Source organism: Bos javanicus, chromosome 6, assembly GCF_032452875.1.
Source record: "Bos javanicus breed banteng chromosome 6, ARS-OSU_banteng_1.0, whole genome shotgun sequence".
In the NCBI taxonomy this organism is placed as follows: domain Eukaryota; kingdom Metazoa; phylum Chordata; class Mammalia; order Artiodactyla; family Bovidae; genus Bos; species Bos javanicus.
In genome coordinates this window covers 83,671,513-83,698,698 of record NC_083873.1, presented here as the reverse complement: position 1 = coordinate 83,698,698, position 27,186 = coordinate 83,671,513, and the positions used below count along the sequence as shown (strand labels likewise).

Genomic DNA, 27,186 nt, shown 5'->3' with positions numbered 1-27,186 from the left:
TCTACTTTTTGAGAAACACTTTGTAGAGAGAAGTGAATAAGGTCTTTGACTTTAGAAGAGAATGTTCACATCCAATCCTGACATTTATATGAACCAAAACTAGTTATTTAATCTTTATACTTCTCATACTTCTCATGTGTAAATGAGAAGAATAATACCTCTTAAGAATAATATCTTAGCCTTAAAGATTTCATGAAAAAACTATTAATATAATTTTTCAGCATGAAGTATCTCAACACCACTGGAAAGCTTTTCCTTCTCTCTTGCCATTCCCAAGCTTAATTAAATGGTGTGCCAGACCTATTCAGTAACCTAAGCTAGAAACCTTGGTGTCATCCTAGATCTTTCCTTATTTATCATCTTCCAAATTCAATTCTTTAAATCCTTTCAGTTCCTTTTAAGCAACTCTTAATTCCATTTTTTTTTTTCATTTTCTCTCCCTGCTTTGGAATTTCTCAATTGAACTATTGTAATTTTCTCATACGTGATCTCTTTAGAACTATTCTTGTTTCTAATCCATCTTTCATAAGTTGTTCAAAGTTGTATTTTTGGCACTTATCTCACAGTCCATGGCTTCTCAGTTTAAAATCCTGGGTGCCATTTCCTTCTCCAGCCAAATAGTATAATATACATTTAAGCCCTCTTTGGATATAGTGTAGCAGTGGCAAGAGTTTGAACTTTGGTGTTAGATCTGAATTTGAATCATTCTCCATTGTTTGTGAGTGTATGATATTAGGTTACTTAACCTTTTAAGCGGTGAAGGCAATGGCACCCCACTCCAGTACTCTTGCCTGGAAAATCCCATGGACGGAGGAGCCTGGTAGGCTTCAGTCCATGGGGTCGCTAGGAGTCCGACACAACTGAGCGATTTCACTTTCACTTTTCACTTTCATGCATTGGAGAAGGAGATGGCAACCCACTCCAGTGTTCATGCCTGGAGAATCCCAGAGACGGGGGAGCCTGGTGGGCTGCCGTCTATGGGGTCGCACAGAGTTGGACACGACTGAAGCGACTTAGCAGCAGCAGCAGCAGCAACCTTTTAAGTGTCATGGTTTCTTTCATTTATTAATTTTTTTTCATCCACTCACTTATTCAACATATTTAATGAGAAAATGTGCACATGATGAAAAAAATTCATCATGAAGAATGGTACCTATGAGTTCAATAACTTCTAATATGCCATGAGTTATGGTCCTGTCTGTCTTTTTAGCTTCCATGTCACTTCTCACCCCTTTACCCTCTGACATCCTATTGTTTATCTTTGCCAAAATTTATATTAATATTGTCAAAATCTAGGATTTGATTTTGCCCCACTTAAAAGCTAAAAGCTAGCCTATTATTTAGTGGATGCTAACAGAAAATGTGGAACATCTGGGTCAGAGACAAAGTGTTTCGCTCCTAATGATACAGCAAAGAGCATGGGCATCATCCTAATATTGGTTCTCCTTACTCCCAAGTCCTACTTCATATCTCAGAGTTAAATACAACCCTGAGAAAAGGCCAAGTAAAGAGCAGTTAAGACATTGCCTTCTAGGCATATCTAGAGAGACATCTTGGAGTTGAAAGACCCATGAAAGAGTATCTCCCATCATAAATACATATTTTCCCACAGTTTCACTGAGATATAAATTAGTATAAAGTAGATCAAGCATATTTAAAGTGTACAAATTGATATGTTTTGACATGTGTATATACTCATGAAATCATCTCCACAATTTAGATAATATCAATCACAACTAAACATTTTCTCTGCGCCCCTTGGTAATTTCTACCTTTCTTCTCACTCCAGCTGTCATTTTCCCCAGGCAACCACTCATCTGCTTTTTGTACTGTAGAATAGTTTTCATTTTCTAGAATTTTGTATATATGGAATCATACAGTATGTACAACACCTTTGGGAAGTTTGGCTTCTTTCACTCAGTGTAATGAGTTTGAGATTCATATATGATTTTGTATCAGTAATTTGTTCTTTTTTATTGCTGAGTTTTCTATTTTATGGCTATACTACAGTTTATTGGCTTCCCTATAATTTTTGCAGTTGTACAAATATAGGCTTACAAAATTGTACAGTATTTGTAATTGTACAAATATAGGCTTCACTGGTGGCTCAGCTGGTAAAAAATCCACCTGCAATGTGGGAGACCTGGGTTCGATCCCTGGGTTGGGAAGATCCCCTGGAGAAGGGAATGGCTACCCACTCCAGTATTCTGGCTTGGAGAATTCCATGGACTGTATAGTCCATGGGGTCATAAAGAGTCAGACTCAGCAACTTTCACTTTCACAATTTATTTAATCACTTAATAATTGTTGATGGGCCTTTGGGTTGTTTCCAGGTTTTGGCTATTACAAATAAGGCTGTCATGAGAATTTATATACAATTTTGGGAATACTGATGTTTTAACTATTGAACTTTAGGAACCTTTAATATGGTATGTCTGTCAATATTGCTGTACTCTATTTAATAAGGTTATGCAGTTGTTTCGGACACAACTCAGAGTGAACAATAGCTGTCAGTTAGATTAGTAAGATTGTAAGATAAGAAGTTAATATGCAAAAATCATTTGTTCTCCAATTTAAGAGTAATGAGTAACTGGAAACTGAAACTTAAAAATTACTATTTACAATAATATAAAAAATACAAAAATTTGACAAAAGTTTAATGGCACCCCACTCCAGTACTCTTGCCTGGAAAATCCCATGGACGGAGGAGCATGGAAGGCTGCAGTCCATGGGGTTGCTAAGGGTCGGACACGACTGAGTGACTTCACTTTCACTTTTCACTTTCATGCATTGGAGAAGGAAATGGCAACCCACTCCAGTGTTACTGCCTGGAGAATCCCAGGGATGGGGGAGCCTGGTGGGCTGCCATCTATGGGGTCGCACAGAGTGGAACACGACTGAAGTGACTTAGCAGCATGCAAGATCTTTACACTGGTAACTATATAACATTACTAAAGAGAGTACAGCAATATTGACAGACATACCACATTAAAGTTGTGTCCGACTCATTTTGAACCCGTGGACTGTAGCACAGCAGGCACCCTTGTCCTTCACTCTCTCCCAGAGTTTGCTCAAATTCATATCCATTGAGTTAGTGATGATATGTCTCATCCTCTACCATCCCCTTCTCCTTTTGCCTTCAATCATTCCCAGCATCAGGGTCTTTTCCAAGGAGTCAGTTCTTTGCATCAGGTGGCCAAGTATTGGAGCTTCAGCAACAGCCTTTCCAGTGAATATTCAGGGTTGATTTCCTTTAAGATTGGCTACTTTAATCTCATTGCAGTCCAAGGGACTCTCAAGAGTCTTCTCCAGCACAACTCTAAAACATCACTTCTTCGGTGTTCAGCCTTCTTTATGGTCCAGCTCTCACATCCGTACCTGACTATTGGAAAAACCATAGCTTTGACTCTGTGCATCTTTCTCTTATTAGTTCTAGTAAAATTTTTTGTAAATTCCATTGAATTTTCTAGTCAGTTGTGTTGTTTGAAAGTAAGACATTTTCCGTCCTCCTTTTCAATCTGAGTGCCTTTTGTTTCTTTGTCTTTATTACTGTGGCTAGAACCTCCAATACAGGGTAGAGTTGAGGAGATAAAGACAGGCAACCTCTCTTCCTTCCTGACGATCTTTGATGGAAAACATTCATCTCTCCATAGCAGAGTGTAATGTTAGCTATAGGTTTTTCATAGTTACCCTTTATTAGGTTGAGGAAGTGCCCTTCTGTCACTAGTTTGCTTAGAGTTTTGTTGTTTTTTTAAATCAGAAATGGGGTATTGTAATTGTCAAATACTTTTTCTGTATTCATGAAAGTGATTATATGGCTTTTCCACTGTAGTCTTTTGATTTTATGAATCACAGTGATGTCTTTTAGAGTATTATACCACCCTTGCATTCTGTTTCTGGAATTAAACTCACATGATGTATTGTTACAGAAATTCTATTAAGAATTTTTGCGTCTTATGTTACATGAGGGATATTGGTTTGAGTATTTTTTAAGCTGAATGATTTTGCCTGGTTTTGGTATTAGAGTGACTCTGACCTCACAGAATAAGCTGAGAATTATTTTTTCTTCAGATTCTAGAAAGCTTGTGTAGAGTCAGTATTATTTTTTCTCATATTTTTGGTAGAATTCATAGGGAAGCTGTCTTTGGAGTTTTCTTTGTGGGAAAGTTTTAAACTATTAATACATATTAAATAGCTAAAAGATACTCGGATATTCAGATGATATGTTTCTTCTTGAGTGAGCTTTAATAGTTTGGGTCTTTCAAAGAGTATGTTCATTTGTCTCATTGGTTGAATTTAGTGGCTTGAAGTTGTTTGTAATATTCCTTGAATATCCTTTTTTAGTGTCTGTAGAATCTGAACAATATTCCCTGCTCATTCCTGATAATGGTAATTATCAGGATAATTATCAGATAACGGTAAGAGAAGATAATTCTGTCTTCTTTTTTTTTCCTGATCATTCTGACTAGAGGTTTGTCAATTTTATTTTCTTCTCAAAGAACCAGCAGTTAAATTGATTTTTTAAATATTTTTTATTTTGTATTTCAGTAATTTCTGTGCTTTAAAGGGTTTTTTCCCTCCTTATTTTTAGTTTAATTTGATCTTTTTCTTATTTCTTTTTTTTTCTATTTTTTTTAAATTTTATTTTATTTTTAAACTTTACAATATTGTATTGGTTTTGCCAAATATCGAAATGAATCCGCCACAGGTATACATGTGTTCCGCATCCTGAACCCTCCTCCCTCTTCCCTCCCCATACCATCCCTCGGGGTCGTCCCAGTGCACCAGCCCCAAGCATCCAGTATCGTGCATCGAACCTGGACTGGTGACTCGTTTCATATCTGATATTATACATATTTCAATGCCATTCTCCCAAATCATCCCACCCTCTCCCTCTCCCTCTCCCACAGAGTCCAAAAGACTGTTCTATATATCAGTGTCTCTTTTGCTGTCTCGTATACAGGTTTATTGTTACCATCTTTCTAAATTCCATATATATGTGTTAGTATACTGTATTGGTGTTTTTCTTTCTGGCTTACTTCACTCTGTATAATAGGCTCCAGTTTCATCCACCTCATTAGAACTGATTCAAATGTATTCTTTTTAATGGCTGAGTAATACTCCATTGTATATATGTACCACAGCTTTCTTATCCATTCATCTGCTGATGGACATCTAGGTTGCTTCCATGTCCTGGCTATTATAAACAGTGCTGCGATGAACATTGGGGTACACGTGTCTCTTCCCCTTCTGGTTTCCTCAGTGTGTATGCCCAGCAGTGGGATTGCTGGATCATAAGGCAGTTCTATTTCCAGTTTTTTAAGGAATCTCCACACTGTTCTCCACAGTGGCTCTACTAGTTTGCATTCCCACCAACAGTGTAAGAGGGTTCCCTTTTCTCCACACCCTCTCCAGCATTTATTGCTTGTAGACTTTTGGATCGCAGCCATTCTGACTGGCATGAAATGGTACCTCGTGATCTTTTTCTTATTTCTTAAAGTAAAAGTTGAGATCGTTGATTTTTGAGACCTTAAGTGTCTTACTTAGTTTCCAGATATTAAGGAATTTTTTTTCAGAGATCTTTCTGTTGCTGATCTGTAATCATTCCAGTGTTATCAGGAAACATACTTTGTGTGACTTAAATTTTTTAAAGTTTTTTTAGTGGAGAATATGTCTATCTTGGTCAATGTTCTGTGTACATTTGGAAAGAATATGTATTTTGTGATGTACTGGATTGTCCTATCAATGTCAATTAGATCAAATTGATTAATAGTGTTGTTCAGCTGTTCTGAAACATTACTGATTTTCTGTCTATTCTTTATACCAATTGTTAAGAGATGGATATTGTCCATAATTTCCTATTTGTGTATTTCATACTTCAGTTCTACCAGTTTTTGTATCACATAGTTTGTTGCTGTGTTATTAGTGCATAAACATTTAGAATTGTTATGTCTCCTTGATGTATTGACCCTTTTATCATTATGAAGTGCCTCTTTATCCTGGTAGTTTTGTTTGCTCTGAAATCTGTTTGTCTGGTATTAAAATAGTCTGCTTTTCCCTTGATTATTGGTATCATGATATCTTTTTCCACCCTTTTACTTTCCTTTTTTGTGTTTATTTAAGTGGGCCTCCTTGTAGATAGAATATAGTTGGGTTTTTCTCTTTATTCAGCATGACACTCTTTTAGAGGCATGGTTGCACCATGTATATTTAACATGTGACATGGGAGATCTTAGTTCCCCAACTTCCCCCCCCAGCAGAAATGCAGAGTCTTAATCACTGGACCACCAAGAAAGTTCTATTGACACTATTTCTGCTATTTGTTTTCTAATTGCCTAATTTGTCTGTTACTGGTATACCTTTTCTCTCTCTCTTTTTGTTGAATAATTGAGCATTTAAGTTATATTTTATCTTCTTTACTGACATGTTGCAGTTGTAACATCTTATCCCTCAGTATCCATGGGGTATCCATTCCAGGAGCCTCCATGTGTACCAAAATATATGAATGCTCAAGCCTTTTGCATCAAGTGGTATGATATAATGAATACAGTTGGCTGTCCATGTCCTCGGGCTTCCCTGTGACTCAGCTGGTAAAGAGGTCGCCTGCAGTGTGGGAGACCTGGGTTCGATCCCTGGGTTGGGAAGATCCCCTGGAGAAGGGAAAAGCTATCCACTCCAGTATTCTAGCCTGGAGAATTCCATGGACTGTATAGTCCATGGGGTCACAGACTCGGACATAGCTGAGCGACTTTGACTAACATCCATGTCTTTGGGGCTGAGTATATATTTTTTGGAAAAAAAAAAATCCACATATAAGTGGACCCACACAGTTCAAACCTATGTTTGAGAGTCAGCTGTACTTTCTTTTGCTTTGTTTAGTGATTCAGTTCAGTCTCTCAGGTGTGCCTGACTCTGTGACCCCATGGACTACAGCATGCCAGGCTTCCCTGTCCATCACCAACTCCAGGAACCTAATCAAACTCATGTGCATCGAGTCAGTGATGCCATCCATCCATCTCATCCTCTGTCGTCTGCTTCTCCTCCTGCCTTCAGTCTTTCCCAGTATCAGGGTCTTTTCCAGTGAGTCAGTTCTTCACATCAGGTGGCCAAAGTATTGGAGTTTCAGCTTCAGCATCTGTCCTTCCAATGATTATTCAGAACTGATTTTCTTCAGGATTGACTGGTTTGATCTCTTTGTAGTCCAAGGGACTCTCAAGAATCTTCTCCAACGCCTCAGTTCAAAAGCATCAATTCTTCGGTGCTCTAAAGGATGAGATGGCTGGCTGGCATCACCGACTCGATGGACATGAGTTTGCGTAAACTCCTGGAGTTGGTCATGGACAGGGAGGCCTAGTGTGCTTGCGATTCACGGGGTCGCAAAGATTCGGACATGACTGAGCGACTGAACTGAACTGAACTAGCTTTCTGTATAGTCCAGTTCTCACATCCATACATAACTACTGCAAAATCATAGCTTTGACTAGATGGAAAGTAATTACTTTATGGTTTATAGTATAAATCTCTACAGTGTGTATTCAGATCTAACATCACGTTCTGTATGGTATAAGAAAGTTACACCAGTGTTCTTCTGTTTCTCTTTTTCCAGGATTTGAGTTATCATTGTCTTAAAATTTTACTTTTACATAATGCTATAAACTCACAATTGGAGAAGGAGATGGCAACCACTCCAGTGTTCCTGCCTGGAGAATCCCAGGGACGGGGGAGCCTGGTGGGCTGCCGTCTATGGGGTCGCACAGAGTCGGACACGACTGAAGCAACTTAGCAGCAGCAGCGTAAACTCACAATACATTACTGTTTTTGGCTTAACCAGTCAATTGTCTCTAAAAGATATTTTAAAAATAAAGGAAACAGGGTTTTGTCATTTCTGATGTTCTCTATTCCTTTGTGTAAATTAAGATTTCCATCTAATATCGTTTTCTTCTGCCTGAGGATTTACTTTGACATTTCTTATAGTGAAAGTCTGCCAGCAATGAATTCTTTCAGTTGTTATATGTCTGATGACGTCTTTATTTCCTTTTTTTGAAACTGAGTATAGAAATTTAGGTTGACAGTGTCTTCCTTTCAATATTTTAAAAATGTGCCATTGTCATCCAGTTTGTACTGCTTCCTGGGAGAAAATCAGTTGTCATTCTTACCTTTCCTCTGTAAATTGCATGATCTGTTTTCTCTGATTATTTTTAATATTTTCTCTTCATCCCTGGTTTTAAACAATTACGATATCCCTTAGTGTAGTTTTCTCTTTACGTTTTGTTCTTTGTTTGCATCATGGTCTGTGAGTTTGTTGTGCTCCTAGAAAAATTTTAACTGCTTAGTTCTTCAAGGGACCTCAGTTTCACATAGACCAACTGAAGTTGTCCCACAGCTCACTTAAGCTTTTTTGGTTTTAGAAGGTTTTTATCCTCCAGTTTTGTTTTGTTTCATTTCTGTTTTTCATTTTTTAAAGTCTGTTGCTGTGTCTTCAGGTTCACTTCTGCAGTGTTGAATCTGTTGTTAATTCCACTCAAAGTGTTTTTCATCTTACATTTTATAGTTTTCATCTCTGGAAGTTTTGCTGCTTCTTGAGCATATGAATTATATTTTTGACTGTTTTAGTCTTTGTCCACACATTCTATCATATGTCATTTCTAAGTCTCTTCTATTGATTTTTCTATCTAGAGTTGTATTTCCTGCTTTTTTTGCATATCTAGTTTTTTTTTTTTTAGTGTATGTTAGACATTATGAATTTTACCTTTTTGGGTGTTGAATTATCTAGAATTCCTTTAAATATTCTTGAGCTTTTTCAAGGACACAGTTAAATTACTTGAAAACAAGTTTATTTTTTTCAAGGCTTACTTTTAAGCTTTGCTAGGTAAGACCAGAGAAGACTCAATTTTGAGGCTACTTGCCCCCCAGTACTGATGTAATACTCTTTTCTATTTTATCCAGCGCTCTCTGTATTAAAAGGTTTTCCATTTGGCTGAAGAGGAACACAAACTGTCTTGGCCCTGTTTAAACAGTGATTGTTTCACTTGGACTTTTCATCTGGTTCTTTCCCTAGCTTGAGGTTGTTTCCTCCCCTAACTTGGCTGAAGAATCGAGAACAGCCTGTCCGGCATTCTCTCTGTGCATCTGCTCACAAATTCTAGCCTTGAATTCACACCCTGTTCTCTTCAGTTTAAGAAGACCACCAAGCTTTTTTTGAGTTTCCCTTCCTGCTCTACCTTCTGAAAACTCTGGGCAGTGGCTAGGGCAATCATAAAGCTCACCTCAATTGTTTTTCTTCTCTGAGATTATTGTCCTGAGTTGCCTATTGTCCGGTGTCTGAATTGTTTCATTTATATTGTCCATTTTTCAGTTCTTTAAGGCAGGAAGAGGATAAATCTGTTCCCCCTTATTTAACTAAGGCCAGAAGTGGAAGTTTTATATATGTACCATGTATCTCTTATCTATCATTCTTTTTCATGCTTTTCTTTTTCCTAGCATAGAATGCTTTTCCTTCTTTGATTAATTTTTGACTCAAGTCTTCAGATTTCAACTTGGATGAACTTCATTTGTAAACTTGCCATAGCCTCCATTGATAGATACTCACTTCCTATTCTTTCAGGTTCCCTTAGCTTCTGATGCTTCTGTATGTAGTACTTAATAGTGGATTATTTGATTATTCCTCTCTCCCAATAACGTCACAGGCATCCTGCTAGGTATTTTACTTATTTTATCTTATTTAATTTAATCCTCACATTACCTCATGATGATGTTGCTGTTGTGATCCCCACACCATGCCAGTGCTTGGCTTGAAATAGATATTTTAATAAATCTATGAATGCCTGAAGGTAACTGAAGTATATCCAAAAGAAAGTGATTAGAGTGTTGATGGGGACTCAAAATGATGTCATGTTTGGAATTGTTTAAGGAACTGGAGATGTTTAGCCTAGAGAAAGAAGACTCTGGAACCTGAATACCATCTTCAAACGTTTGGAGGGCTGTCACATTGAAGAGGGATTAGACAAGTTCCCTATGACCCCAGGAGGTAAAATTAGGATTAGTGGTGAAAACTATAGGGAGATATAGTACCTTTGTAAAAGGGAGAATCTTTAATAAATAGGGTTCTCTAAAAGTCAAGTCAATAGCCTTGGAAATTTCTTTCTTTCCTGATACAGTTATTGATATATGCATGTCCGCTTAATACAGTCAGGTTTAGTATAACAATGGTGGGCTTGAAGTTACACTCTCAGCTCTTTAAATCCCACTTCATAGGATTTAAGTGTCAACTGCAGAGTACCTGACATTAACTAACATGGAGTAGGCACTTACTCAGTATACTTCCCCTTGGTAGCCAAACATTGAAAAGGCAGGTAATTTAGTTACCTGTTGAGAATTTGAGATTTTATGATTCTTTGAACAACTTTAGCTCGTGTATTTTAATTGTTTTCCTTTGTCTGGATGTTCTGGGTCATTTGTAACCATGTTTATGTCTTGGCTATTCATTATTTGCCTAAGTAGTCTTAAAAATAATTGATGAAGACAAGTGTGAAAAACATATTTTTTTAATGCAGTTCTTTGACTGTGAACACAAAAAAAGAATTCATGCCCTCTGCTTAGTAGAGCATAAAAGTGTTGTTCTTGTTGCCAGTTCATTTCTTTCATTAATTTAGCAGATAGGTTTTGTGTGTCTATTATGTGCCAGGCCCTGTTAGTCACTGGGGATACAGTAGCACATAAGGCAGGCTCTGTCTTAAGGAATCTACAATCTCCTAGGAAAAATAGGCAAATAAATAGTGAAAATACACTGTGATAATTGTTATAATAAATTGAATGTGTAGTGTTACGATGCACAGAAAGATGATCCAACACTGTCTTAAGAAACTTAGGGGCATCAGGGAAAGCATCATGGGGAAAGTAACATGCAGTTTGAGACCTGAGGACAAGGAGTTATTCAGGCATAAAATATTGGGAAAGAGGAATATTCCAGAAAAGTGTCTTAGCACCCGAAGAGAGTATACCATGTTTGGAGAACTGAAAGCCTTTAGTACACCTGGAACATGGAGTGTGATGGTAGAGTGACAAAAAATGAGACTGGAGAGCTGAGCAGAGACTAGATTATAAACAGCTTTGTGATAAATGGAGTCTCGACTTTATCATAAGGGAAATACAAAACCAACCAGAGTTTTTAAAGCATGGAAGTGATTTGACTGGATTTGTATTCAAAAATTGAAATTCATGCCATCTTTTTTAGTTGGAAGTTGATAGATAATACTTAAAACTGAAAAATCAAGAAATAAAGTACAAACATGTTTATTGAGAAATATAGGGGTAAATATTAGAAGAAATAACTGAAAGAATTGAGGATGGCTGTTCTTAGGGCTTGGGAATTGGGTTATGGAAGAGTTAGGCCAGGAACTGATTTTTTTCCCTCCCTGTAAGACTTGTAGAATGATTTGCCTTTCTTAATCTACATTCGGTGTAGCATAGTGGTTAAGAATATGGATGCTAAGGCCAGACTGCCTGGGCTGAATCTTGCTTCCACTATTTATCAGTTGCTTAATTTCTCTGTGCTTAGGTTTTCCTCTCTGTAAAAATGGGAATAATAATAGAATTTTTGTAATTTTGTGAGGATTAATGAGTTAATACAAATAAAACTGTGGTGTGTAATAAACACTGAGTGTTAGCTGTTATTCTCACATGTTAGCATGTTATTCTCACATAAGGAGAATAGACAAATTTGCAATCATAGTGGGCATTTTTTAAATGTTACTTTTAGTAATCAAGAAAACAGGCAAACAAAGTCTGAACAAATATAGAGTTCATCAACATGATTATTAAGATTACTCTAATGCACATGTAAGGACTGTTATATGTTAACAACTGTAGAGTACACATTCCTTTCAAGAATGGAACATTTGTAAAATTGACCAAAGAAATTCTCAAATATTAAAGTGTAAAATTTTGTAGATTGTGATGTCTGTTCACAGTGTATTTAAGCTAGAAGTCAATACAAAAAATAATTGTAAAATTCCTCATAAAGTTAGAAATTTAAAAATACACTTCAGGTGAATCCATAAGTCGAAAAAAGAATCATAATAAAAATTAAGAATAATCATTTAAAGTACTATGGATCAAAATTTGGTATGCTTTTTAAAATCATTTAAAGTTTTACATGTGTACTTTAGAAAAGAATATCTAAAGCTAAAGGAGTTTTTATTTCGAGAAACTCAAGGAAAAAGAGAAGTAGAATTATTAGTATAGGAAACATTTCAAAAGCCAAGTGCACAGGCAGCAGCCAGGGGCTAGCCCCCAAAGCAGGGTAAAGATCAGGCCTACTGTGTTAACTTTTTTCAGCACATTCAGTTCAGTTCAGTCGCTCAGTTGTGTTGCTCAGTTGTGTCCGACTCTTTGTGACCCCATGGAATGCAGCACTCCAGGCTTCCCTGTCCATCACCAACTTCCGGAGCTTACTCCAACGCATATACGTTGAGTCAGTGATGCTGTCCAACCATCAAATCCTCTGTCCTTCCCTTTGCCTCCTGCCTTCGATCTTTGCCAGAATCAGGGTCTTTTCAAATGAGTCAGTTCTTCACAGCAGGTGGCCAGAGTATTGGAGTTTCAGCTTCAGCATCAGTCCTTCCAATGAATATTCAGGACTGATTTCCTTTAGGATGGACTGGTTGGATCTCCTTGCTATCCAAGAGACTTAAGAGTCTTCTCCAGCACCACAGTTCGAAAGCATCAGTTCTTTGGCACTCAGCTTTCTTTATAGTCCAACTCTGACATCCCTACATGACTACTGGAAAAACCATATCTTTGATTATATGGACCTTTGTTGGCAAAGTAATGTCTCTGCTTTTCAATCTGCTGTCTGTGTTGGTCATAGCTTTCTTCCAAGAAACAAGTGTCTTTTAATTTCATGGCTGCAGTCACCATCTGCAGTGACTTTGCAGCCCAGAAAAGTAGTCTCTCACTGTTTCCCCATCTATTTGCCATGGAATGATGGGACCAGATGCCATGATTTTAGTTTTCTGAATGTTGAGTTTTAAGCCAACTTTTTCCACTCTCCTCTTTGACTTTCATCAAGAGGCTTTTTAGTTCCTCTTCACTTTCTGCCATAAGGGTGGTGTTATCTGCATATCTGAGGTTATTGTTATTTCTCCCAGCAGTCTCGATTCCAGCTTGTGCTTCATCCAGCCCAGCGTTTTTTATGATGTACTCTGCATGTAAGTAAAATAAACAGGGTGACAATATACAGCCTTGAAGTACTCCTTTTTTGGTTTGGAACCAGTCTGTTGTTCCGTGTCCAGTTCTAACTGTTGCTTCTTGACTTGCATACCGATTTCTCAGGAGGCAGGTCAGGTGGTCTGGTATTCCCATCTATTGAAGAATTTTTCACAGTTTATTGTGATCTACACAGTCAAAGACTTTGGCATAGTCAGTAAAGCAAACACAGATGTTTTTCTGGTACTCTCTTGCTTTTTCCATGATCCAGCGGATGTTGGCAATTTGATCTCTGGTTCCTCTGCCTTTTCTAATCCAGTTTGAACATCTGGAAGTTCACGGTTCATGTACTGTTGAAGTCTGGATTGGAGAATTTTGAGCATTACTTTGCTAGTGTGTGAGATGAGTGCAATTGTGCAGTAGTTTGAGCATTTTTTGGTATTGCCTTTCTTTGGGATTGGAATGAAAACCGACCTTTTCCAGTCCTGTGGCCACTGCTGAGTTTTCCAAATTTGTTGGCATATTGAGTGCAGCACTTTCACATTGAGTTTCACATTGAATTTTCATATTGAGTTTCAGCACACTAAGGATGTGAAAATTTGGGGACTTTTTTACACTGCCAAGCAGGATGTCAACTGATACATCCACTTTGGAAATTATTCTGGTATTACCTAATAGTTAACTTTGCATTTTCTTTCATCAGTATATGCTATAGAAACTACTACATGTGTACCATGAGACATATATAAGTGTACTCATAGTCTTCTTATTGGTAACCATCCAAAACTGTGGAATTGCTAAATTATGGTATATCACAATAGAATAGTATAATACAAAGAACGCAATATGAAGTGAAAATAAACAGTTGCCTTGATATGAATAACTCTCACAAGTATTCAAAATGACCCAGTTTATATAAAGTTCCAAAACAGACAAACCTTAAATATATTGTTTAGGGGTACAGAAGTAAAGGTTGTAAGACTTTATAGTATCTTTTCCATATATACTATGTAAATGTTCAGTAAGTATTTCATAAATAAATGAATCAGTTTTATCTCTGAAGCAAAAATGGTGACTATCAATTTAAAAAGTCTAATAGAGAACAGACTGTGATTACCATGATGAAGGGATGGATTGGAAGTTTGGGATTAGTAGATGCAAACTATTACATACAGAATGGTTAAACCACAAGTTCATACTGTAGAGCACAGGGAACTATATTCAGTATCCTGTAATAAAGCATAATGGAAAAGAATATATAACTGAATCACTTTGCTGTATAGCAGAAGCTAACATTGTAAATTAACTATATTTCAATAAAATAAACTTTTAAAAAGAAAAGTCTAGTAGATTTTATCATTCATTGTAGGGAATAAGGATGAAAATAATAATAATAATAGCTTGTGTTTATAAAGTTTCTTTCTACTAGACAGGTGACCCCTTTTCAGGCATTTATATTGAATATCAGTAGCTAAATATAGATATTAAACGAACATATCTTAAACCAGCATGTGTGTGTGTGTGTGGGTGTGAATTCCAAAAGAAATACTTAAAACCCAAGGAGTTCTGGAATTATTTACTTACACTGAACTCATCTTTCAGAATGATTCTGGTAAGAATCCATTGGCATGCTCCTGTCTTCAGAATCTAGTATAACATCGTTTATCAGTATTCTTTGAAATAAACTCTTACTATTGACTTTATTACTATATCTGACATTTTTTTAATTGCCAACGTGTATTTTTTGAAATTCCCATTTTGACTCTAGGGGCTTCCCAGGTGGCTCATTGGTAAAGAATTTGCTTGCTAATGCCGGCGAGATGGGTTCAGTCCCTGGGTCAGGAAGATCCCCTGGAAAAGGAAATGGCAACTCACTCCAGTATTCTTGCCTAAAAAATACCATGGACAGAGGAGCCTGGAAGGCAACAGTCCAAAGGGTTGCAAAGAGTCAAACACAACTTAGTGACTACATAGCAGCAGCAGTAGCATTCTGATATTAGCCTGTGGCTATTAGGATGGATGACTTAATAAAGTCCTTTAAATAATTTGTCAGCTTTTATATTTAAAATAATGTTTAAAAACTGCTCAACTTTAAGTCATCTAAATTCCAAGGAGGGAAACAATTTTTTGCCTGATAAATCCTTTTCGTGGTGAAAGGCTTCAAGTGAAAGTGACAAACTCAAATGCTTGTAGTGGCCACAGAGGTGATAAATGAGAGAATAAGGATGGGAACTTTGCCAAGTCCAGAGCACATGGTCCTCCCTCACTGAACAGGCAGCTCCTACTCAACCCCGTAGCCATGAGGGAATATGGGTTATGGTGCCAAATCTAATTTTTCAAAATATGTCATATATTTGGCAGTTAATTGAGGAATTTTAAGTACTGTGCAAGTGATCCAAAAAAAGTCTGTGGGCAGAATCTAGCCACCAGGGTATTAGCTTGCAAATAACTGGAAAAGATATACAATTTTGGTGAAATAATTTATTTTTGTTGTGTTTTACATGTAGTCGACAGAGGTATGTTCTTGGAGACACAGCAATGCAGAAGATGGCCAAGTCCCATGTTTTCTTAAGTGGTATGGGTGGTCTTGGTTTGGAAATTGGTAAGCAATATTTTTGTTCATAATTTTATATGATGCTTTTGAGCAACATAATTTAAATAATTTAATTCCTTTCCCTTGTATTATTTTCTATAAAAGAAGTTAGATCCAAAATCTTGATCAGATTCAATTTTTATTTATTATTTATTTTTTTGGCAAGACTATTTCACGTTCTTCCATGAGAAACCAGTTATGACTCTCTTGCTTCTCTTTTGGTGTTGTTAATAGCTGTAAATGATCTTTTTCTGTATCCATTAATTATGGTAGAGAGCACACACATATTCATAACAGCATGTCTGGAAGTGTACACTGAAATTTTAAGAGTGATTATCTCAGTGTGGTTTGATTATGGAAATCAAATTTTATTTTTATTCCTTTTTGTTCATCTCTATTTTCTAAGAAACTGATATTTTTAAAGTAGTAAAAGAGTTAAAATTAGTCAGAGATATGAACAGACTCCATGAAAACATATCTAATATACAATTCCTAATATTAAGCTATTTTTTTTTCCCCCTTTATAGCAAAGAATCTTGTTCTTGCAGGGATTAAGGTAAGTGGGTAAATGTCCTTCATAAGAAGAATTACTTTTATGAACTCTTTTTCCCCTCATCGGTAGTGATAATATTATTTATACTTTGGCTTAATTATTGCTTCTTCATTTAGTAGAAAAATTGTCTTAATTCTCTATTTTCCTTTTTTAATAATACTTTTTATTATAGAAAATTTCAAAATTATACTAAAAAAAACCGAATAGTTTTAGCAAACCCCATGTACACATCTCATACGTGCAGCTATCAGCTCATAGAGAAATTTGTTTCATGTATCTCATTCCCCACTGCCCCCTAACTGCCCAGTTATTTGATATAAATTTCAGAAATCCTATTACGTTGTTCTTAAGTTATTTTAGTATATAGCTCTAAAATATAAGGGTGTTTTTTGAAAACAGCTACATTATCACTTTCATACCTAAAAACGTTAACATTTTAAAAATATCATTGTTATCGTCAAACAAAACTTAGCAATTTGAAATACAGCATTTATATCACTTTCTTTGGGTCAGGAATTAGATGTAACTTTGCTAATTCCTCTGGTTGAGCGTCTCTCACAAAGCTCCAGTCAACATATTGGCAGGGCCTGCAGTCATCTTGAGGCTGGGGAAAGGGTCTGCTTCCCAAGCTCACTCATGTAGTTATTGGTAGGATTCAGTGGCAAGGATGTGCCAGTTCACATTCCCACCTCAGTTCCTTGCTGGCTATTGATTGGAGGTCACCCTCAATTCCTTCCCATGTGGCCCTTGCCAGAGGGCAGCTCACAGTATGGCAGCTTGTTTCATCAGAGTAAGCAAGCAAAAGATAAGAAGGGTAATGTGCCAGGTCTTTTGTAACCTAATCTCTGAAGTGACATTCCATCACATATGCCATAGTCATTAAAGTCATTATAGTCACTTAGGAGATGAGATAACACAAAAGCCTGAATATCAAGAGGTATGAATCATTGGGGCTATCATAGAAGACTGCCTACCATAACTATCAAGTATCTAGTTAGAGTTCATATTTTCCTTTCTTTTATTTGATTTGTTCTAATCCGTATCCAGGTAAAGCCCATATACTGAACTTGGTTTCTTTTAATCAGTAGATCTCCCTTCCCTGATTTTGTTTTCTTCCTTGCAGTTTCACATGCCCACCAATAATGCCTGATTCACTTCACTCCCACCAATAGAGCATATTGTTAAACTTTTAGATTTATGCCATGCTGATGAATGAGAAAAGGTATTTCATTCTTGAGCAAAGTTGAACATGCTTAAATATTTTGACGGCCCCTACATATTTCTATTTTGGTATACCCTGTGTCCATATTTGTGGCTTGTAATATAAGTTAAAAATATCTTTTTTCCAGTTAGTATCTTTCTTACTTTAAACATGACCATTTGGAAAAGTTTGTTTATGTGAATTTTAAAAATTTTGTATGTATGTTGATTTATATGACATGCTACTTTCCTAAACTTAAATTCTCTTACTGTTTTTTAAAGTAGCTTTTCTCATAATACAAAGGTGCCATAATAATGTAAGTGCATGGTAATGTGCCTAATGTATTCATTTTTTAAAGTCAACTAGGGTTCAGTACTATCTGTAAAATACATACATACACACCCACAGCAAAATATAGTAAGTTTATATGGAATTACAATATGACCATCATGTTAATTATTATTGACTTAATTAATTGAGAATTGTTATTGATAACTGTCATAAGTGGAAAGTATTGTTAATTCTTACTGTCATTAGTATACAGCTATTAATAGCTAGAAATATGGTTATATAAATGTCTTTGTAACTTGGAATTACAGTTTTACTATTTTAAGTAATCAAAACCCTGCTTTTAAGATTTATCTTAGCTCATTTCACAGTTGAATAATGAAGGTATGTTCAAGTTAATACAACATTGATCTCTGCAAAAAAATAATATACTGGCATTAAAAAATATGTTGTGTTTATAAAAGAAATAATACTAATAAAATAGTTTTTCCGTGATCTTTTCTGGATTTCTAGATGTCTATAGTCATATTATCTGTGAATGGATCTAACTGGATTTTAATTACTTTCTGTTGTCTAATTACACAGGCTAATAGTTCCAACCCAGTGTAAATAATATTGGAGATAGTGAACATCCTTGATTTACTCCTGACTTTAACAGATATTTTTCTCCTTTTTGAAGGCACTTACAATTCATGATACAGAAAAATGCCAAGCATGGGATCTAGGAACAAACTTCTTTCTCTGTGAAGATGATGTTGTTAATATAAGAAACAGGTGAAGATAGATATTTTGTTGTGTTATCATAGGATTTTTTTTTTTAATGTTGCAGTTACTTAGAACATTTTCTGAATCTAGAATACCAATTCAGTTTTAGCTATTTAACTCATCACCATAAATTCACTCTACCACAGACAAATAAGTACTGACATGTAAATATTTATGTTTCTCAAAATTTTAATATTGTCACATTGCTACTTAGGAATGAATTTCTTTGAGATTGTTAAAGTAGGTCTTTATTATTGCTCTGTTCTTAAGAAAATGAAGGAGCATTGGCCTATAAGGGTATGTATATTTTGAGATTGTGTGACTTACTCTGGAATATGACAGTGTGCTACATCTTAAGATTGTATAGTAAAAATAAGTCTAGCTTCTTTTCTTCCTCTCTAGTTTAAAATTCCCATTGAAATTTTGTAACATTTAGGTTTCTCTAATGTCTTCAAAGTGTCCAGATTTGAAGAATTGAATGTGTTTCTTGAACAAAAGAGTAGTAAAAATCTTTTTTCTTTTTTGTATGTATGTGTTTTGTTTTTTTAGGGCTGAAGCTGTACTTCAACATATTGCAGAATTAAATCCATATGTTCATGTTACATCATCTTCTATTCCTTTAAATGAAACCACAGATCTCTCCTTCTTAGATAAATACCAGGTTAGTACTCCATTTTATATCAGATGTTATTGACAGATTCCAAGGTTAAAAGTTGGCTTAAAGCTCAACATTCAGAAAATGAAGATCATGGCATCCGGTCCCCTCACTTCATGGCAAGTAGATGGAGAACCAGTGGAAACAGTGTCAGACTTTATTTTTGGGGGCTCCAAAATCACTACAGATGGTGATTGCAGCCATGAAATTAAAAGACACTTACTCCTGGGAAGGAAAGTTATGACCAACCTAAACAGCATATTAAAAAGCAGAGACATTACTTGGCCAACAAAGGTCTGTCTAGTCAAGGCTATGATTTTTCCAGTAATCATGTTTGGATGTGAGAGTTGGACTGTGAAGAAAGCTGAGCACCAAAGAATTGATGCTTTTGAACTGTGGTGTTGGAGAAGACTCTTGAGACTCCCTTGGACTGCAAGGAGATCCAACCAGTCCATCCTAAAGGAAATCAGTCCTGAGTGTTCATTGGAAGGACTGATGTTGAAGCTGAAACTCCAATACTTTGGCCACCTGATGTGAAGAACTGACTCATTTGAAAAGACCCTGATGCTGGGAAAGATTGAAGTCAGGAGAAGGGGACAACAGAGGATGAGATGGTTGGATGGCATCACCGACTCAATGGACATGAGTTTGTGTAAACTCCGGGAGTTGGTGATGGACAGGGAGGCCTGGCATGCTGCAGTCCATGGGGTCGCAAAGAGTCAGACATGACTGAGCGACTGAACTGAACTGAAGGCAAATCATTAAGTATTAATAAAGTACTGATTTAATATAGTCTATTAAGTAGATCAAAAAATTCAGGTTAAAAGACTTAGAATAATACCTTTAAAGTGCTTTGTTTTAGGGCAAGGACCTAAGAATTACAAAGCAATTATATCAGTCAGCTATTTTCACAGTAACGTGCATGAGAAACTGCAAATTCAGTGGTTTATAGCAACATGCGTTTCTTTCTCATGCTTCTGGATGTCAGTTGGAATTCAGCTGTTCTAGCTATACTTGAACTCCACAGTCTGAGTCCTGGTCTATGAACCTCTCTTCTGGGACCAGGAGGCTACCTGAGACATGGTCTCATACCAGTAGCAGAAATACAAAGGAGCAAGTGCCACGTTCCAAGCACATTTCAAACCTCTCTTTGTGTTACTTCCATTAATATTTTGTTGACCAGAGCAGGTCACATCGTCAAGTCCAAAGTAAAGGAGCAGGAAAGCACACTGTACTCTTCCTAAAGCCATGCTGCTGCTGCTAAGTTGCTTCAGTCGTGTCCGACTCTGTGCGACCCCATAGACGGCAGCCCACTAGGCTCCTCTGTCCCTGGGATTCTCCAGGCAAGAATACTGGAGTGGGTTGCCATTTCCTTCTCCAGTGTATGAAAGTGAAAAGTGAAAGTGAAGTTGCTCAGTCGTGTTCGACTGTTAGCGACCCCATGGACTGCAGCCCACCAGGCTCCTCCATCCATGGGATTTTCCAGGCAAAAGTCCTAAGGCCATAGGCAAAGAGTAATATATAGCCCAGGTACACAGAAGTAAATAATGTGGATCAACAGTTCAGTCTTCGTTAGGTAACAAATAAAAACAAAAATTCCCAACGCCTGGGGTGTTCTGAAAGTGACTGCATTTTTTCCTGTGATATTATGATACCCATTGTCTAGGATAAAGCACTCCTGTGTTTCTTAAGATCTCAATACTTCTGACACTTGTGTGACTATATGTTTATGCCTTTTCCCCGTACACCAGGCAATTTTCCAACTCTGGACACCTAGCTTGGTGTCCTTCAATTCTGTCTTGACACTCTGCCTGGAGAAGATAGTGTCAGATCCCACAGGTTAAGGACTCAGTGCTATAAGAACCCACATCCTCGAGCCCTTTTCTGATGCCAGTTGCAAATTCAGGTTGTTACATGTGCTTCTCAGAGCTGGCTATGAATCAGATGTTTTCACAACCCCCTCCTTAGGTTCAGTTAGTTTAGTAGAGCGGCACACAAACTCAGAAAAACAGTTTACTTACTAGATTATGAGTTTATTGTATTATAAAAGACTATGACTCAGGAACAGCCAGATAGAAGAGATGCCTAGGTCAGGGGATGGGGGGATGGGTGCCATGGGTGCCATGTTTCCATGGCCTCTCCAGTACGCCACCTTCCCAGTACCTCCAAATGTTGAAGCCCCTGGTTCAAGGATTTTTATGGAGGCTTTATTATGTAAGCAAAAATGACTTATATATAATGTATACTTATATAAAAATGTATAATAGTATACATTGGCCATTGGTGATTAAGTCAGTTTCCAGCGCAAGAGGTCTGGGAGATAGGGCTGAAGGTTCTGAACCTTACAGCCCAAGGTTGGTTCCCCTAACAACCAGCCCCCATCCTTAGGGGCTTTCCAAAAGTAACTCATTAACATAAACTCAGGTGTGTCTGAAAGGACTTGTTATGAAAAACAAGACATTTACTTCACCTTTTTCACTGTGAAGATATGTCCCAAAGAACAAAACTAAATATTATAATGAAAGATGCCCCTGAGCTCTTACATAGGAAATCACGAGAGCAGTAACAACTATGTGCTAGGAACCTTGAATGAAGACAAAATATGTATTTCTTATGATAATGACAGTATCACACCCACTTAAAGATTATTGTAATTGTCCATTCCTGACTGGATAACTTGAAATCCATCCTGCTAGAGATATTTAATAGACTGTCTACAGTAGAATTACTTAATAGACTTCTTTTTCAGTGATTGCATGAGGTCAAAATGGTATAAGGGAAATGCTCAGAGACCAAAATTGAATAGATAATTAAAAGGAAACCAGTTAACTGTGGCTGTGTTCACTTTCTGGACAGAGTTTGCTTGTCTCAGTTACCACGTTTCTTGGGAATTGGGAATGATCACACAGAAACTAGATAAAAATTTGTCTGTATGAGATACAGTATATAATTGAGGCCTACCACCTCTTTGTAACTCTCTGGAACCTCAGAAAGCTACACCGTTAATGAAAAGGTGTATTAGAACAATCTTTGACCATCAGAATAGAAAATTTGTCTATTTTCTCTTGTTGGTGTTGTTTAGTCACTCGGTCGTGTCCAGCTCTTTAAAACCTCATGGACTGCAGCACGCCAGATTCCTCTTATCTTCTACTATGTCCCAGGGTTTGCTCAAATTCATGTTCACTGAGTCAGTGATTGTATCTAACCATCTCATCCTCTGCTGCCCCCTTCTTCTTTAGCTTTCAGTCTTTCCCAGCATCAATGTCTTTCCCATTGAATTGGCTCTTTGCATCAGGTGGCCAAAGTATTGGAGCTACAGCTTCAGCATCAGTCCTTCCAAAGAATATTCAAGTTTGATTTCCTTTAGGATTGACTGGTTTGATGATCTTGCCGTCCAAGGGACTCTCAAGACTCCTCTCTAGCGCCACAGTTTGAAAGCAACAGTTCTTTGGCACTCAGCCTTCTTTATGGTCCAGCTCTCACATCCATACATGACTACTGGAAAAACCATAGCTTTGATTATAAGGATCTTTGTGATGTCTCTGCTTTTTAATATGCTGTCTAGGCTTGTCATAGTATTCCTTCCAAGGAGAAGTGTCTTAATTTCATGGCTGCAGTCACCAACTGCAGTGATTTTGGAGCCTAGGAAGAGAAAATCTGTCTCTGCTTCTACTTTTTCCCCTTCTGTTTGCCATGAAATGATGGGGCCAGATGCCATGATCTTAGTTTTTTGAATGTTTAATTTCATGCCAGCTTTTTCACTCTGCTCTTTCCCACTTGTCAAGAAGCTTTTTAGTTACTCTACACTTTTTGCCATTAGGGCAGTATCATCTGCATATATGAGGTTGTTGATATTTCTCCTGGCAATCTTGATTCCAGCTTGTGATTCATCCAGCCCGACATTTCACTTGGTGTACTCTACATATGGGTTTCCCAAGTGGTGGTGCTGCTCTTGCTGCTAAGTCACTTCAGTCATGTCCAACTCTGTGTGACCCCAGAGATGGCAACCCACCAGGCTCCCCCTGGGATTCTCCAGGCAAGAACACCGGAGTGGGTTGTCATTTCCTTTTCCAGTGCATGAAAGTGAAAGTGAAGTCTCTCAGTTGTGTCCCACTCCTAGTGACCCCATGGACTGCAGCCTACCAGGCTCCTCCGTCCATGGGATTTTCCAGGCAAGAGTACTGGAGTGGGTTGCCATTGCCTTCTCCTCCAAGTGGTGCAGTGGTAAAGAATTCTCCTAGCAATGCAGAGGACACCAGAGATGCAGATTTGATCCCTGGGTCAGGAATATTCCCTTGGAGTAGGAAATGACAACCCACTCTAGTATTTTTGCCTGGAAAATTCCATGGACAGAAGATCCTAACAGGCTACAGTCCATAATGTCTTAAAGAGTCAGACACAACTCAGCACATGAGCACAGCACATACTCTGCATAGAAGTTAAATAAATAAGGTGACAGTATACAGCCTTATCATACACCTTTCACAGTTTGGAAGCTGTCAGTTGTTCCATGTCCAATTTAAACTGTTGCATCTTGACCCACACACAGGTTTCTCAGAAGACAGGGAAGGTGGTCTGAAGCTCCCATCTCTAAGAATTTCCACGGTTTGTTGTGATTCACACAGAGCTCTCTGGAACTCTGGATTAAAAAAAAAAAAAAAAGATCTTCTCTGGGACTTCTTAACCATAGGCATGCCCTCACATAAGTTTGATATGAATTTAAATTTTCCAAGCTGAGAACTTAACGTTAAAACGTAGTACTGAGCTGGTGATACACTGGAATGCCAGAAAGAAACAAAACTCAAAGATGTAGCAGCATATATCCTCAACCAAGCCACAGTTTATTCTAATGTGTAAAGCCCCTATGAGGCTGTGTTCATAATACAAAATAATAAGACAGGAAAAAGTTCAGCATGATCAAGAGTCAGTGGATATAGCAAACAATAGAGCTAAACCTCCAAGAATTTCAGATAATAGAATTATTGGATGGGGACTATAAAATGTTCAAACTAAATCTTATAAGAAGAGATTAAATATACAATATGAAAATAAGATACTAGTGAAAGCAGTTAGGCAGATATAACAAATAGAACTTTTTGAAATGGAAAAAATAGTCCTAAAAGTTAAAACTTAATGAGTAGATTAAACAGTGCATGTAAGAATTAATGGACTGAAGGATAGAGCTGAGGATATTTTTGAGACTACAGCATACAGAAAGAATATATGAAAGAGAAATTTTAAAAAATGATAGCTTGAGTAAAAAGCTCTAATTCATGGGGTTGGACTTCTAGAGAAAGGCTTATTCAAATAAACAGTGCTTGGGAATTTTCCAGCATTGGTGAAACACAGACCAGGCTCAGTAAGTACTGTTAGACTCAGTATGTACTGAGTCTAATAAGATTTGATTTTACCGAATTTGAAAGCTAATAAGTTAGCTTGTTACAGTTTCATGGATGCTAGCAGAAAACATGAGATTCCTGGGTCAGAGACTAAGGACTTAATTCCTCCTGAGCTGGTAAGTGTGAGCATGACATTTGCCTTGTTTCCTCCTGCCTTCCTCCACATCTCCCCCATGCTGTGCAGAGGGCTCAGTGGATGCCTGCACATGTGGTGGGTTCCTTTAGAAGAAAGGAACATTGAGCTTGGGGAACCTGCCTTTTTATAGCAAGCAATGAATAAGCTTGTTCTTTGTCCCAGGGGAGACATTATCTCATTTCTCAAGTTTGCACCAGGCGAATGCAGTCCTGAGAAACAACCCACGTAAAGAATGGTCAGAGCCTTGCATTCATGGCAATACCAAGTGGGAGAGCTATGGAGAATTACCTCTCTGTAGGAAGCACATCGTGTTCTAAGCTAGATAAAACTAAATCCACACCCAGATAGATATTGGTAGTGAAAGTGAGTTATTCATTTCCTGGAAGCAGCATCAAGGAAAGCTCCAGACTGTGAGATTTGACCTGCTTTTGACATTTTTGATTGATAATTGACCATAATAAAATATTTTGGCCTTTCATGAGTTTTTCAGATATGATAAAATCTGATTATAAAACTTAATCTGCTTATCTCACTGGGTGATGATAAAAAAGTAAGCATTGAAAATGATAATTTGCTATCTTAAATAACAGAACTTGCTTGTTTGACTAGTAACACTGTCGTAAAACAAAGATGTGATGTATATCTGTCGAATCTCGAAGCAACAGTTAGAACTGGACATGGAACAACAGACTGGTTCCAAATAGGAAAAGGAGTATGTCAAGTCTGTGTATTGTCACCCTGCTTATTTAACTTATATGCAGAGTACATCATGAGAAACGCTGGATTGGAAGAAGCACAAGCTAGAATCAAGATTGCCGGGAGAAATATCAATAACCTCAGATATGCAGATGACTCCACCCTTATGGCAGAAAGTGAAGAGGAACTCAAAAGCCTCTTGATGAAAGTGAAAGAGGAGAGTGAAGAAGTTGGCTTAAAGCTCAACATTCAGAAAACGAAGATCATGGCATCCGGTCCCACCACTTCATGGGAAATAGATGGGGAAACAGTGGAAACAGTGTCAGACTTTTTTGGGGGGGGGCTCCAAAATCACTGTAGATGGTGACTGCAGCCATGAAATTAAAAGACGCTTACTCCTTGGAAGGAAAGTTATGACCAACCTAGATAGCATATTCAAAAGTAGAGACAATACTTTGCCAACAAAAGTCCGTCTAGTCAAGGCTATGGTTTTTCCATTGGTCATGTATGGATGTGAGAGTTGGACTGTGAAGAAGGCTGAGCGCCGAAGAATTGATGCTTTTGAAGTGTGGTGTTGGAGAAGACTCTTGAGAGTCCCTTGGACTGCAAGGAGATCCAACCAGTCCATTCTGAAGGAGATCAGCCCTGGGATTTCTTTGGAGGGAATGATGCTGAAGCTGAAACTCCAGTACTTTGGCCAGCTCATGCGAAGAGTTGACTCATAGGAAAAGACTCTGATGCTGGGAGGGATTGGGGGCAGGAGGAGAAGGGGACGACATAGAATGAGATGGCTGGATGGCGTCACTGACTTGACGTGAGTCTGAGTGAACTCTGGGAGTTGGTGATGGACAGGGAGGCTTGGTGTGCTGCAATTCATGGGGTCGCAAAGAGTCAGACACAACTGAGCGACTGAACTGAACTTAAGCCAACTAATGTGTCTTTTTAAAAATGTAATTGTTATCCTTTTAAACTAGCATTTAATTTACACTCTGATGAGTAGCTTAGCAGCTCCATGGCAGTAACAGATAAAGTAAAATCTCCAATCATTTTGGATGCATATATACCATAGAGAATGTTAAGGTTTGCTTCTAATTGTGAAGTCTGTACTGGCAATTGAATTCAGTGTGGGCAGGTTTTTCCCTGTATGTACTATGCCATTTTATGTAAGGGACTTGAATGTCCACAGGTTTTGGTTCTGGAACCAATCCCACTGTAGATACCTAGAGATGTCAGTGTATGTTACTTTCACTTTTGCTGTTCTATATCTGTGAAGGTGTTAACCTTAAAATGGAATACAGTAGGTTAGTATTTTTTCCAAAGAAAACAATGTATTTTTAGCAGAGTGCAAACTGGGATGCTTCTGAGTTAGAAGTTGTGCACTACCAAAATAATTGTTTATTTTTTAACCTTTAATTTCTTGTATCCTTCTTAACAGTGTGTAGTATTGACGGAGATGAAACTTTCAGTGCAGAAGAAGATCAATGACTTCTGCCGCTCTCAGTGCCCTCCAATTAAGGTGATAATATCACTTAATAATGACACATAGTTTACCAAAGAAAATGCACTTTCACTATTAGAATTTGTAGCTTTTCAGTGAATTGCACAAGAAACTTCTTACATGAGTAATATTTTTAATTTTTATTTTCAAAGTGTGATCCAAGGACACTGAGGGTCCCTGAGATCCTTTCTTAGGG

The 27,186-nt window shown here is 37.5% G+C and overlaps 1 protein-coding gene across 1 annotated transcript in view; it reads left to right on the top strand.

Annotated features, from left to right (window-relative positions):
• UBA6 (ubiquitin like modifier activating enzyme 6) overlaps window positions 1–27,186 on the top strand; it is an 86,195-nt gene that overhangs the window by 8,921 nt on the left and 50,088 nt on the right. Inside the window, exons 3-7 of the mRNA XM_061420314.1 lie at window positions 15,714–15,808; window positions 16,327–16,355; window positions 18,521–18,615; window positions 19,156–19,267; window positions 26,928–27,008. Of these exons, the coding sequence (XP_061276298.1) occupies window positions 15,714–15,808; window positions 16,327–16,355; window positions 18,521–18,615; window positions 19,156–19,267; window positions 26,928–27,008 (412 nt within the window). The remainder of the gene's footprint in view (window positions 1–15,713; window positions 15,809–16,326; window positions 16,356–18,520; window positions 18,616–19,155; window positions 19,268–26,927; window positions 27,009–27,186) is intronic.